We start from the raw sequence: 14,870 nt of genomic DNA on the forward strand, positions 1-14,870 counted from the left end.
TTTGAATCAACTGAAAATCGAAATAGTCGTAAAACAAATTGTGAGATTAGAAAAATATGTGTCGTGTCATGTATGTGACCCAACTATAATAACTGGGTAACCCGAAGACAAATAGGGGTTATGGGCTAATAGTGTAGGCGGATAAAAAGGCCCAGACCATAGAACTCAACTAACTATATATTATTTAAAGGACCATAATTTTTTCCCTTAAAAGAAATTATCATAGCGAAACCATAATATCCGATCATGACGCCGATTCTGAGATTGGTCGTTGTGCAGTGTTACCGCAGCCGCGTTGGGAGATCCACTTTCCCTTTTACAGCTCGTGATTTCCGTACATCGCGGCTTGGTAAAGAAGGTAATAAATTATTTGCTAGGAATTAGAGAATGAGAGATTTGAGACGTTCGTAGACGCTAGAAACATTAGTTTTCATGTTTTTTTAGGAGTGAAAGTTGTCATCCCGACGGAAGTGAATGATAATCTATTTGTGTTCTTAAGGCATGCGTTGGTGTGATTTTCTGGTTGCGCTGCTTAGGTAATGTTGAGATCATCCGTATATTATTACTTTGAGACTATTCATTTCTTTTTGGAGAGATAGAAACCAAAGAAGAAAAAAAAAATTGATTCGTGATTGCTTGCTTTTTTGTTTTTTTGTTTTGTTTTTGTCATACCTTAGAATGCCACAAAATTGAGAAAGCCAAGAAGTCCAAGGATGGAAAGAGGTTCGGATGAATATAAAACTCCGGAAACAAAGTGAACATTTATGATATGAATTGTTTCTTTAAAAATATAAGGAAAAATCATTGCCAGCTACACGAATTATACGCCAACACATCACCACATATGCAGACTAATTTAATGTCTCGCTAACTACACGAACTATTGGTATTATATACGGACATCCCCGAACTATCATCGGTTATGTGTGCAACACTATAACCATCATTTTCAGATAATATAAATGTCTTGTTAACTACACAAAATATTTCTTGTTTTTGTCAACTACACGAAGTATTTTCCATCAATTTTTTTTTAAAAGTAATTAAAAAATAAAAAATAACTAAAAAGTAAATATTACATTATTATAAATTATATATATATATATATATTATAACTTTTAATGCATTATACTTTTAAGTTAAATTAATTTAAATAATTTAATATTTATGATATGAAATTGTTAAAAATTTAAAATAGTCACTTAGTTAAATTATACATCACTATAAGTTAAATAAAACTATATAATATATCAATGTAAATTATATATACCACAACCATCATTTCCTGATAATATAAATGTATTGTTAACTATACGAAATATTTCCATCATTTTTTTAAAACTAAATTACAAAATGAAAAAATAACTAAAAGTAAATAATACACTATTGTTAATTATATATATGCATTATAACTTTTAAAGTTTAAATTCTACATATGCAGTATCCCTTAAAATTTTAAGTTAAATTAATTAACTAATTTTTAATGCACACATAAGTTTTATATGAAATTAATTTAACTAAATTTTTAAAAGTGTCACTTAATTAAATTATACATGTTCATTATAGGTTTAAGTTAATTAACAAATTTTTAATGAACACATATATTTTTTATGGAACTAGTTTAGTCTTTATTACATTAAAATTTTAAAGTTAGAATAGTTATAATGTACATATATAATTTACATTGATATATTATAGTTTTATTTAACTTATTAGTTTTAAAAAAAATTTGATGAAAATACTTCGTGTAGTTGACAAAAAAAAGAAATACTTCGTGTAGTTAACAAGACATTTATATTATTTGGAAATGATGGTTATGGTGTTGCACACATAACCGATGATAGTTCGGGGATGTCCGTATGTAATACCAATAGTTCGTGTAGTTAGCGAAACATTAAAATAGTCTGCATGTGTGGTGATGTGTTGGCATATAGTTCGTGTAGCTGGCAATGATTTTTCCAAAATATAACTAATCTAGAATCTAAATCTCTGTTTTTTTTGTTCTCTGAGTGCAAGGTGATGAATAAATTCAGTGGGAAAGTTTGTGTTCTATAGTTTTTAATTGTTCTATCTAAGGTGGTCATGATGTTGCATTTTAATTTATAGTTTATTTGTTCATTGGAAGTGTGATCTATTCATAGATTGTTAGTGTTTAGTTTCATAGATGGAGAAGCCCATTGATATTATCTGCTCCTAGATTACTTGTTGCTCTATTGCTTAGTTAATAACATAAAATCTAGAGTTCTCATGTGTGTGTTCAATGTTATATAATATATGGATGTATAAGTAAGTAAGTATACTTCTTGATGATAAATTTGAGGCACGCTGGGAAGCCTAAGCGAGGCATATGCTTAAGGTGATGCACTGATGCTTATCAAAGCAGGATTTCTCTTTTACTTTGGTTATTAAATACTTTGGTTTTTTTTTTTTCTTTTTTTTTTAATGCAGATCTTCATACAAATATGAATTATTTTAATAAAATTTATTAAAACTTACTATAGTATATAAAAATATATAATTTTTGGATTCGCAACTGATCCCATATATGATATATCAATTAAAAATTTGTTACAGTCAAAATGATAAACTTATTTCCAAAATATTGTAAATCATAATATATAAGACATACTTCGAATTATACATCTTACCAAAAGTATATATAAGTCTTATTTCAAAACTAATAAATTTATAACTCCAAGGGAAATACAAGAAAATTTTATACATTAACTTACATCTTTGAATACTAACATAGACTAGATATATACATGCATTCAGTGGTTAGTCACCTTCTCTCTTAAATATATTGACATTTACTTATATCTATAAACTAGAATTTAACCCGCGGTACACCGCGTGGCTATATTTTTTTAAAAAATATAATGTTATTTTTTAAAGTTTAACTGAAGATATATCATATTAATTTGTATTTTTAAATGTAGATATCTATCTATGTATTATCTAGTGTATGATTACTATTGTTTAGGTTTCAATTTTTAAAGTATAGATACGAAAACATACATTTTTTTTAAGTAACGATGTATGGTGGATTTTAAAATTTTGAATATTTGACTCCGAAGTATACCGTGGGTCGGTTTTTTAATAACTAAAAATTTTAAGTTGTATTTGTTTTGTTAATATTGTTTCTTTTGTTTTGTGTTTAAGATTGTATAATTGTATTTTGATTGTTAATTTTAGGATTTCATCCTTAATATACCGTTATTAATATCGACCCAAACCCGTCATTCCATATAAACCCGTCTATATTATCCCATTAGCTAAATTATTAGTGTTATAAAATCCAAGAAAATAAATTATTATTGTAATAAAATCCAATAATTTTAGGATCTCACCCGTGGTATACCGTTCTTTGAATGATTTTAAATTTATATTACTAATATATATTTTAAATTTATCATATAAAATATATGATTTCAGGTTTTTGTGTTTTTATTTTATTTAAATAAAGCAACGGCTTAAATGATGACATATATAGTTTTTTTCTTGTATGTGTATATAATTTTTCTATGTGAATATTTTGATTATTATAAATTAGTATTTTTATTACTATGCAAAATGTTAATATAAATATTTGCTATAAAAGTTTTTTGAAGATATATGGAAAGATTGTGTAGAGATTTTTAAAAACAAATTAGGCAAGATATTGTTTGGTTCATATCTTTTATTTAAATTTTGTAAAAGTAAATAATAAATGACAATGGCATTCTTTGTAAATACATTCCAACTCCAGGATTTATTTGTTAAAAGTCATCCAAAAATGTATATATAGATAGGGCACTTATAAGTTCTATCTAACCACTCCTACATAATTTACCTAACCATAGTTTTCACTAATAAATCTCATTTTATATTGTTGTTTATGATCTCTTCTATTCTTATTCTTCTTGTGTTTGCATTAGATTTGTCAAATGCTCTAGCAGAAGCACCAACTTTGGGCGGCGACGGCTTGTTACCTTTAGCCGAAAAATATGTTGTAATCCGCAACAAAGTAAAAAATAGACAAATCTTGAATGTACATTGCAGATCTAGTGAGGATGATTTTGGGATGATCCATATTCCATGGAATGATACATGGGATTTCAGATTTCATGTTAACTTTTGGAAAATTACGAAATTTCGTTGTCATTTTACTTGGTATAAAAGCGGATCTCATAATTTTAATATTTGTAAAGTATCAAGAGATGATAGTCCATTAGGACATTTCCAGTTTGTAAATAATGTATATGGTAAGTAGGAAAATATGGTAAAAACCATATTTGTCGTATTGTTCGTGAAAAGGGATATTTGCCGTTCTGTTTTAAATGGGAAGATGGTCCTTAAGAGAAGAAAAAAAAAGTTATTGTTATCTATATATTTTATCAAATAAATGTAACCATGAGAATGATTGAATAAATATAATACTGTTATAAAATAATGGAAAAATAACATATATATTATATATATATATACATCTATATATATATATAGATATATATATATATATATATATATATATATATATATATATATCTTTTTAAAAAGAAAAGAGACACATAATGAGATAGAGGGAGAGTGGACGTGAGTTAGAGGAAAAGTAACTACTCTCTTATTAATTTCACTTCTCTACACTTATACATCTTCCTGTCTCCGTTTACATGTATTAATAGATAGATAACTTGAGACCCAAGCAACTAATACAATATTAGAAAGAGGTGAATAATTATCCATTTTGGATAATCATATATTTTGGATAAGTATTTAGTTTGTTAACAGAGAAGTAATGTGATGGATAATCACCACATTTGTAACAAACTCTCTTGAATATCTATTACCATTAGCGTATTGCGTACTGCTTCATTAAAAACTTTATCTTAGAAAAACCGTATAAGATAAAAATCATGATAAGGAAAAGAGTGCAGTGATGCAATCTCCTCTTGGAATAGACGAATCTTATCTCTGCATAGTTTTCGTAAATGATGTTTCTCAATCATTCTCTTCGTTTCTTCTGATCTACGTCAATATATGACAAAGATTTTGGAAGAAGGACAGAACTTCACTTTAATTTCTATCTTTGGCGTGATATTTGTTGCTTCATTAAAAACTTTGTCATGGAAAAGCCCAGTAGGATAAAAACCATGATAAAGGAAAGGAGTGTAGCCACACTTATCATCATATGTCTTTCCTGGAAGCGCCTTTGTAAGTAAATCTGCTACATTGTTTCTTGAGCGAATATACTGGAAATCAACTCCTGATTCTTCTTGGGGTCTTGAATGTAGCAGAGGAATCTTGGGGAACATGTCTTGTCATATCACTCTTGACATAATGTTTTTTGAAATGTGTGACACATGCAACATTGTCTTCAAACAATGTTATTGATCCTTTAGTGGTGACTATATTGCTTGCTTCTTGTATATGATAGAGCGTTAATATGAGATATACAAATTCTCTATATGCCTTAAGAAGCACGGCATGACTTGAACAAGCAAGAAGTCAAGAATAAAAATCTGCTACTCGAAACGCCACGAAGTTGTTGTTCTGCGATATATCTTTATATAAATCTGATATAGATTTTCCATCTACAAAACCGATATAGATATTGCACTAACATATAACATTTTTGATGTTCCAGATATTTTCGACCACAAAATTTTCCATAACTCTTCGTTTATTTATTTTCTTAGAAAGAAGATAGATTATGGATTAATAGACTAGTTGATCCAAAACCCACAACCAATAGATGTTTTGTTTCGTTAGAAGTCATATTGGTCCGCTATTTATTTGCAACGGAGAGTTAAGTATAATTATCTATATTTTTTGTCGGTACAGTTTAAGTTTTCGAGTCGAGGAATAATCGATGTTGGTCCGGGACTATCACATATTTTATTACAAGTTAGAACATTTGTTGATAAATTATTGGATCTTTTCTTGGGGATGATGTTATGCTTATGTATCATATATTGAGATTAAGCTTTTTCTCTATGTTCTTCTTTTGTTTTTTTCTTTTGCTGTTTAGTAGATATTTTAAAACTTACAAAACACACAAAAAGTTTTTGGTGGGTAAATAATCAATAGCAAGTCCTAAAATGGAAAATCTATAATATAATAACATCACATTATCCTTATTGTTCATCGATTAAGCTAAATCCAAAATCAGTTTCCCACTTATCCGAATTAAAAATTGGTGGACGACTTCTACCAAAAAGTTATAAATCTAAACATGTCGAAAAAGAATAAAAACTTAAAAAGATAGAAATGACAAATGGTTTTAAAATTTTAAGAAGTGTACGCAATTTATCATATATTTTTACTTAGAACTGTTTTGTGAGAAACCATATTTTTGCATTAATATTTTTAAGAATATATTATTATAATGAGACTAGATTTTAACCCGCGGTGTACCGCGGGATGATTTAATTTTTAAGTTAGTATAAAAATATTTTGTAAATTGTATCTCCTTATAACATATTTATTTATATTATAGTTTATAATTGTTATTAAGTAACGGTATACCACGAGTCCACGAGACAATTATTAATAAACTGAGGATTTAACCCGTATTAAACTGCCATATAAATCCTTTCCAAAATATAACCTGTTCCGTAATTTCTTAACCCGTCCCGTGATTTGTTTTTATTTTAAAATTAATTGATTATTTATTATAAAAGTTTACAAATCATATCACCCTCTAAGACCACGGGACATTATACGACGGGATAATTTTTGGTTTTATACAATCTTTTCTAAATGAGACTGATTTAATATATCTAATATTTGTGGTATTAAAAAAAAGGATTTAATCCGTATTGAAGCGGCGGATTAATGATATTTTAATATTTTTATTATTGTTGATTCAAAAACTCGTCCCGCCAAACCCTTCCCGCCAAACCCGTCTGGCCAAAAAACTCATTTATTTTATTAATGTTCTTATTTATGATATGATTCTGAATCATTGTCTAAATATTTAATCGATGTTGAACGTTGAACACACATTTTCGTCAATTGGATAATATATGTCTGTTTTTAAAATTTCGAATCACAGTATATGAAGAAAAAAATTGATTTTTTTTTACTTTATGTATTATATGATAATTCAAAATAGTTAAAAACAAATCAAACAAAGATGATATATAAGAGAATCATAATTATAAATCTTAATCAAATCTTCTAAATATCTAAATTATTAAATATGGAATATCCGGTGTATAAGTTGGGTTAAATATAATCCGACCCAACAAATTTTTTGTGAAGGAATTTTAAAAACGGGTCGGGTATCCGATATATCCGGAAGCATTTTTACCCACCCGTCACCAAAGTGTTGCAAAAATACTAGTATAGATGCGTGCTAGATCTATAACCTTGTAAGATAGATATCTGTAGCGAGAAATGAGAGCATAGACAAAAAGGAAAAAAGAGATTTGTTAACGTGGTTCGGATAAGTTATATATCTGGAACCAAGTTCATAATCATTCACTAGAATAAGAATGTAAAAATAATATTTGCCAATGATATCTATCACACACTTGTGCCTACCATGATCTTATCTAGATGAATCAAAGAAACCACCATTGATTTTTTTTCGACGACTGTGGTTTCCCAACACAAAAACCACTAACAAATCTATCTATTTGTCTAGTGGGACAACACTACACACAACATCACAACATGTGTGCTTCTCTCAATTTTAGATATTGATGCTCTAGGTGTGTAACCTTTTTTTTAACCATCTCTTTCTTTTATACCTCTTGGATTTCTCCAAAACTCTAGATTCCACAAGCTCTTACTTTTATCTTTTGGGTAATAGCTTGTGCTCTATTGTCAACTTGACTCAAGCCTCTGTTCTATCGCACAGCTACACTGCACCACGATACATACATGTCAACTTGAAGCATGCTTTAACTCTTACGCGGCTATGTCTCTGTACTAACATAGCCGCTCCATTGATTGATGCAATCTGAGCCTTTACTACCTCTGCTGCGTTACACATCGTCTTTTTGTTTTCTGCTCTGTTACCTTACGTTTACTCAGCTGATACTCTGTTTTTCTTGAAGACTTGTTCTTATGAGTTAGAAGCATGATATGGTTGAGCTCTCACTTCTTGGATCAATAAGACTCCAAAGGTTCCACTTTTTCCACGTGACTTCACATACGTTTGTCTTGGCTATCTCAGAATCCCTGACTCATAAATCACTGCATCTTTGTTTGTACATGTGGTTGTATCAGACTGGTTCATTGCATCTATGGCTATACATGAGGTTGTATCAGATTTGTTCACTACTTCTTGATCATCTCTCTTGAGTCTAATAACCAGTAACAACACTAATATAACTTCAATCTCTCCTTTTATTACAGAGTTGTAGAGCTCAAGAATACTTTAACCTTGCACCTGCTGATTTAAGCTTTCATGATATAACATAATTTTTGGCAGCTTTATTGTCTTTGTGAGGATTCCGTCATTGTCTACTTGTCTCATTTGACTCATGAAGTTGATATATTACATTTTGTTGTCAGTCTTATAATTCTGTCAACACGATATTTCTTCAATTTCTCTCTTATTGACTAACTTATCGGACTTACAAACGTTGACGATTTGCAACCTCTACATACTTATGGTTTCTTGTGGCGTATGTGAGAAATAAATCAATACGACATATTATTAAATAAATAAATAAATATTAATGAATATAACATGTAAACATAACATTGGATTTAATTTTTCTTTAATCAAAAAAAGATTTATTTTTGACAATATTCTCTTTTAACATCCGTCTTGTCCTTTATCAGAAAACATATGTTTTCTCCTAATAATATAAAAATGAAATAGATTTAGTTAGTTATATCGATCAGTTCTATCGACACCTATAGACCTGTTGTAGGAAATATTTGTAGCTCCTCCCAAAAAAAAACAATTATTTGTTGTACAATGATTTTCTTAGTCAGATTCCAATGATCCAATTATGGATATATTATTATTGAAAATTATGCGGATGACTGAACAACCTTTCACTGATACTTCTGTTACTGCACTGTACTAAAATTCCATTACAAACAAAACTAATGGCACATGGTTTATGGATTTTATAGTCACTTAGTAACCAAAGGTTATCATTCATCGCTCTCGTGACAAGTTCTATTGGCTGCACATTATATAATTTATATGCTTATTCTACATAAATAGTTAAACTTTAGATGAAAATGGACCACTTAAACCTTAATGCTAATATTTACAAATTCACAACTAAACTAGTGGAATTAAAACATCAATGCTTTGCTTTTGGATCACGTGGTGGGACATTGAGTTTTGGCTCGCTTCTAATTGACTATTAACCAATAATTCCAAACTTGTTACAGAGTCCTTGGCGTGTCAAATGTAACTATATAACCAAAGTATATATAAATAAATCCATTTGGATGTAATATATAAAAAAAAGTTACCTTTGAAATGAAACATATGAGAGTGATAGTATACCTATACTTCAAGCTTTTTTTCACGTTAGGATAAACCTAAAACGGTAAGAGATTTGTTATATACACATCTTATGTATAACTAGAGAATCATACCATAAATAATAATTAGGATAAAGAAGAAGTAATAACTCCTTTCTTATACCCAAAACTATCAACACACTAACGGATTAACCAATTAAAACTTAAACCTAAAGAGAGGAGATAGCATAATTATGAATATACACTCCTAAGTCAGAAAACTTGTTCCTTTAACTGATTCTCGCTCACGAACGTTCCATGGAAACCGTAAGGTACCCTCTCCGGCAGGCGCACCGCCGCGACTTGCTTCATATCCTTCGCGTCGACCACCACAAACTCCGACTCGTCTTTCTCTTCGTCTCTCACAAACCCCATCACATAACCTTTGTCTTCTTCTCCTTCTCCCTCCGGTACAAAGTACGGTTCCCCACCGAACCGGCCTGGTCCGTAATTAAACTGTGAAACGGTGCCGTTTTCTATATCTACCTTCGCAATGCCACTGCATTTGGGCCAGGGATCGGCTATTGCTATGTAAACGAACCGGTTTTTTAGGCCCACGAAACTCGGGTTTATATGACCAGCTTCTAAATTCATCCCGGTTACGATAACCTTCCGGTTCGATTCTTTTGTTCGCATGTTTAACCGGATTTCGCTTAATTCAATCCGGGTCGGTTCTCCTGATTCACTAAAGATCGTATCGGGCGGGCTCATACACGACCCGATTACGACGATAACCAGATCTCCATCTTCGGTTCGCTCTTCCCACGCATTCCATAAATGGAAACAGAAACAATCCGGTACATCAACCCAATTTATACCGGACCCGGTCGGATCCTGCTTCGACAAAACTCCAAATCTCGACATTTTCTCTTTAACGTAGATAACCGGTGACCCGCCCCGAATCATTTCGGATAATTTGAATACCATTTGTTGATCCGGTATAACGACGAAATTCTCGGTTATCGCGAAATCATGAATCATCGTTGGTTCAGGGAGCGTGATCTCCACGTCACGTGTCTTTTTCCCGCACGTGTCGAATTTAAGATACCTGAGATGAGGTTTCTTCAAAACGTTGTAGCTCAGAGTATGGAGATCTCCTGTGGTAGCGTCCACCTTAGGATGCGCTATCACTGAACAGTCAATCTGATCATCGAATCCGAACCGTCCGATCGTCTCAAGATCTCCTTGACCGTCGATCTTCACTTGGTAAGGAAGATCATCTTCTGACATGGCCAATAACCTCCCGTTAAAGTAAACCACGCCGGCGTTAGCTACGCCCATGCCACGTGTCCCGTCAACGAGACCGATCCCAGCTCGAGCCGAGAAGAGAGCGAGCCGAGCTAGACCGGAATGGCCGTGAAGCTCGCCGATTGGTTTAGGAAAAACCGATCGTCCAAGCTCGGTTTCTTGAATAAGCCGGTTTGTTTTAGTGTACCGGCAGCTGTAACTAACCTGGTTATCAGAACCGATACTAACGGCGTGAATCATTCCGTCACCGTCAAATAAATGATGTCCGGCTAACGGCGGAAACTTAGGGTTAGCACCGTTACGGATGTAAACTCCTTTTAGACAAGAAGGAATCTGACCAAGGATTTCTAAACCGGTCTGAACCGGACATTCATGAACCGGAGCGAAGTTACCGGACAGTTGTATCGCCGGATCAGTCGGTTTAGGAAGCGGGCGATTCTGCTCCATAGGTGTAACGATAGAGGACTCAATCTTGTCAAGCATCGTAGCCGCTAGCTTCTGAAGAGGGTTTAAGTTCGGGTACGTTGGTTTGAGCTTAACCGGCGACGTAACCGGAGAAATGAGATCAGGAAGTGTTGGTATCTTGAAAGGGTTAATGAGAATTCGTCGAGAAATATTTGCATTTTTGGTTTGTGGAAGCAAATGAGAATGAGGAGAAGTCTTCGTCGGAAGAAGATCAGAACGAAAAGAGTGTTGCATGGTGGTGACTTGTGAGCGACCTATGCATAAAACATGAACATAAAGGACTAAAGAAGTTTTCTAACGTTTTATAAGTTTTTGGTGTTTGCCCTCAACAAGAGGGTAAAAGCTAGCGGTTGATTTATAGATTATCGAAAAATGTAACGGGGTCTTGACATTTGTCAAATTACCATATTTAATAGCAAATCTACAATATATGGTCTCTACTTTAATGTGGAGTATTTTGTAGATTTTTTCTTTTTAATTCAACGATTCTGATTGTTTTACTGTTATTTATTTTTTGTTTTAACGGTAGAGATTTTTTGTTTGAAAGTGAGCCTCAAAAAGGGGTGGAATCTTTCAAAACTAGTAAAATACGTATAGGATATTATTTTAATATTTTTTGCATTTTACAGTTTATTTTATTAGATACATATATAGCAGAAAATCCAGATTATAAGGTATGTTATAATGTGGAGATTTTTGTAGATTTTCTCTTTTAATTCAACGGTTTGATTGGTTCACAAAAATTCATGTTTTGTTTCAACGGTGGAAAATTTGTGTTTGAGAGTGAACTCTAAGGTATAAAATCTCTCAAAAGTAGTAATTAAAATTAGAAAAACTGTAATATTTGTTTGATTACCATATTATAGGGTCTGCTATAATGTGAAGGTTTTTTTTTTTTTTATGAAGTCAAACTTTTGAAAATTTTCTGTTTGAAAGTGAATCCAAAGAAAGTGTCAATATTTGATGAACTATAATTATTTTTTCCATTTTATAATTTAATTTATTAGACACATAATGTGTGTTTTATTGCCAATGACACATGTGTTTAATATACATATACTCCATATTAGTAAAAAAAAATTATTAGCTACAAAATTAGATACGCATGTTTAATACTCCCTCTGTTTCACCAAAAATGTCATTTTGACACATTTCACACAAATTAAGAAAACATTGAATTATACATATATACCCCTATTTAATAAGTGATTAATGATTTAAATTCAATAAAAAATAGCTTTAAGTTAAGGGTAAATCAGAAAATTTTGTGTAAAAGTCACATTAAAAATGTAGAATGACACTCTTGGTGAAACAAAAATCAAACTCTAAAATAACATTTTTTATGAAACAGAGTATAAAAATTAATGAAAACTATTCATTACAGGGTCTCCATGGCAACATAGCATATAATTTTGTAGTTTATCTATAATAGCAAACCTAGGTTATAGGGTCTGCTGATGTAAATATATATAGTTAATTTGGAGACAATGTTCTTTTCTTTTTCTTGTTTTCTGATGATATTCGGAGACAATGTTTGGGCATATATTGGCTATGAAATTTAGATACATATGATGATATGAAAAAGGAACAGTGATCATGTGCATAGTGAATGAGAATAGTTTTTTTTTTCCTTTGTTCTCTTTTGGTAACTGTTGGTAAATGAGATTTTGTCAAAGATAAAGAAGGAAGATTATGTGGAAAGACTTTTTTATATTCGTACTATAACTGGTATGACTTGGTAGGTGTGTGTGTTTTAACTCTACTGTAAAATTCATGTGGTGTGTGATAAAACTTTCACGTTATTACTAGTAAGGATAATACATCTAAATTTTGGACTCAAAAGCTGCTAATCAATTATTGTGATTAAATGTGTCATGAATAATGTGAAATTGCTAGTGGAATACACTGGGGAGATGGTAGTGGACCGTTTGTTAGGATCGCTTAGGGGCCAAGTTTCTTGAGCTAGCCGGATTGGATTGGTTATCAGACACCGCTCAATCAGAAAAATTTGGTATGATTTAATTTGATTCACAGTTTTGTTTTGTTTTACAGCATTAAATAATGACAAAATGCAACATTGCGGATATTGGAAGTCGAAGGTGGTGGTATCCTAAACAAATTTTGGAGCAAGCCAATTACTCTAATGCTAGTGGCCATTCTAAACTCTTATCTTTGATCTTTCTCTTTTACATATTTGTCATGAATCTGGCTCTCGGAATAAGGAAATATTTCCAATCAATACAATGCTATTTTAAAACCACAACTATAAAATTTATAGATATTTTCATTTTATTATATTCGTATTAAGTATTGATATAATTTTCATTTTTGTTCACTAATTCAAATAGGTTTTTGGATCATTCGAGGTGTAATTTTTTTTTTTGAACATCTGATTTTATATAAATGGGCAAGATTACAACTGGTTATACAAAAAGAATCACTCTCAACCTGCAAGTGATACAACCGAACCACTAAAAGCTACCATAAGACCGTTTCAACGAAAGAAAGATCTATACAAAAGAATGAGCTTTACCAAAAAGCTAACCAGCAATCAGCACCAGAAAATCAAACAAAGGAAAATCTACAAAAACACCAAAAAGCCAAGAGGAATAACCTGCTGCAACATAACTATGCAGTCTTAAATCATTCGAGGTGTAATTAGATGATAAAGAAACTGTCCATTTAATACAATACTATTTGTAAACCACATTTATTGATTTTATAGATATTTTCATGTTTATGTATTCGTATTAATTAAGTATTGAGATGGGTTTTATTTTTTTCTACCTATTTCAGTTGTTTTTTTTTGGGTCATCCGATGTATATAAATAATTAGATAATGTAAGAGACATCTATTAATAAAGAACTGAGTTGAGAAGAGTCGGGCCTATCTCTGGATAGCGAAGGTGTACAATGATACACTTAAAAAATCTTGAGATGACATGAAAGTGTGATTTTCCAACATTTAAGTCATAAACTTGACAAATTAAGCAATTGTATGAAAAACAAAAATCGCAAAATAAGCATAGCAGATATATTTTAGAATGAGTAGAGAATTTATCCACGGTCTAATATGGATTATGAGAGCTGAGAAGAGAAAGATAAAACAGATTCCGTGAGACGAAAGGATGCTTCAAATATAAAATGAATGAAGAATGAACGAGTATTTCAAAAGAACTAGTGATGTTCGACTTAATTTTTTTTTGGGTTTTATTAAAATTTCTATTCAACGTAAAATACCATTTCTAACATTTGATTTGTGAGGTAGTATTCTGTCACTAGAAATTTGTTTCGTTGTGTTGGCTTTCTTTTGATCTCTTCGATTTGTTGTTTTTTCTTTAGATCTTTAGGAGCTTGAAATCTTGCATGCGTCGCTGATGTTTGGTATCGGATTTTTCCTTAGTTTTATGTCTCAGTTTTGGCTTTCAATCCAGTCCGGGTATTAGTCAATTTATTAGTTTTGGTTTTATGTTTAGTTTCCTTTTTCTAGGGCTAAAATTCCGGAGAAATCATGTTATTCTAGTTTTATCTTTCGGATTGTCTGTTTAATCGATATGTGTGTTTTTCGTTATATAAATATAAATAAATTTCTGAAACAAAAAAAAAAAGTAAAATACTAATTCTATTGCTAATAGATAAGCCATAAATTGTAAATCCACTATAATTTTTTATAAAAC

The 14,870-nt window shown here is 31.1% G+C and overlaps 1 protein-coding gene and 1 pseudogene across 1 annotated transcript; one reads left to right on the plus strand and one right to left on the minus strand.

Moving 5' to 3' along the window:
* The first annotated feature begins 246 nt into the window (after positions 1-246).
* On the plus strand, positions 247-4,338 carry LOC9319541 (annotated as a pseudogene).
* Positions 4,339-9,460: 5,122 nt separating this feature from the next.
* LOC9319543 (9-cis-epoxycarotenoid dioxygenase NCED6, chloroplastic) lies at positions 9,461-11,497 on the minus strand. The gene has a single exon (XM_002885564.2). The coding sequence runs from the start codon at positions 11,425-11,427 to the stop codon at positions 9,694-9,696; it is 1,734 nt and encodes a 577-aa protein (XP_002885610.1). The 5' UTR covers positions 11,428-11,497; the 3' UTR covers positions 9,461-9,693.
* Between the last annotated feature and the right edge of the window lie 3,373 nt (positions 11,498-14,870).

Source organism: Arabidopsis lyrata (genome assembly GCF_000004255.2).
Source record: "Arabidopsis lyrata subsp. lyrata unplaced genomic scaffold ARALYscaffold_3, whole genome shotgun sequence".
NCBI lineage: Eukaryota > Viridiplantae > Streptophyta > Magnoliopsida > Brassicales > Brassicaceae > Arabidopsis > Arabidopsis lyrata.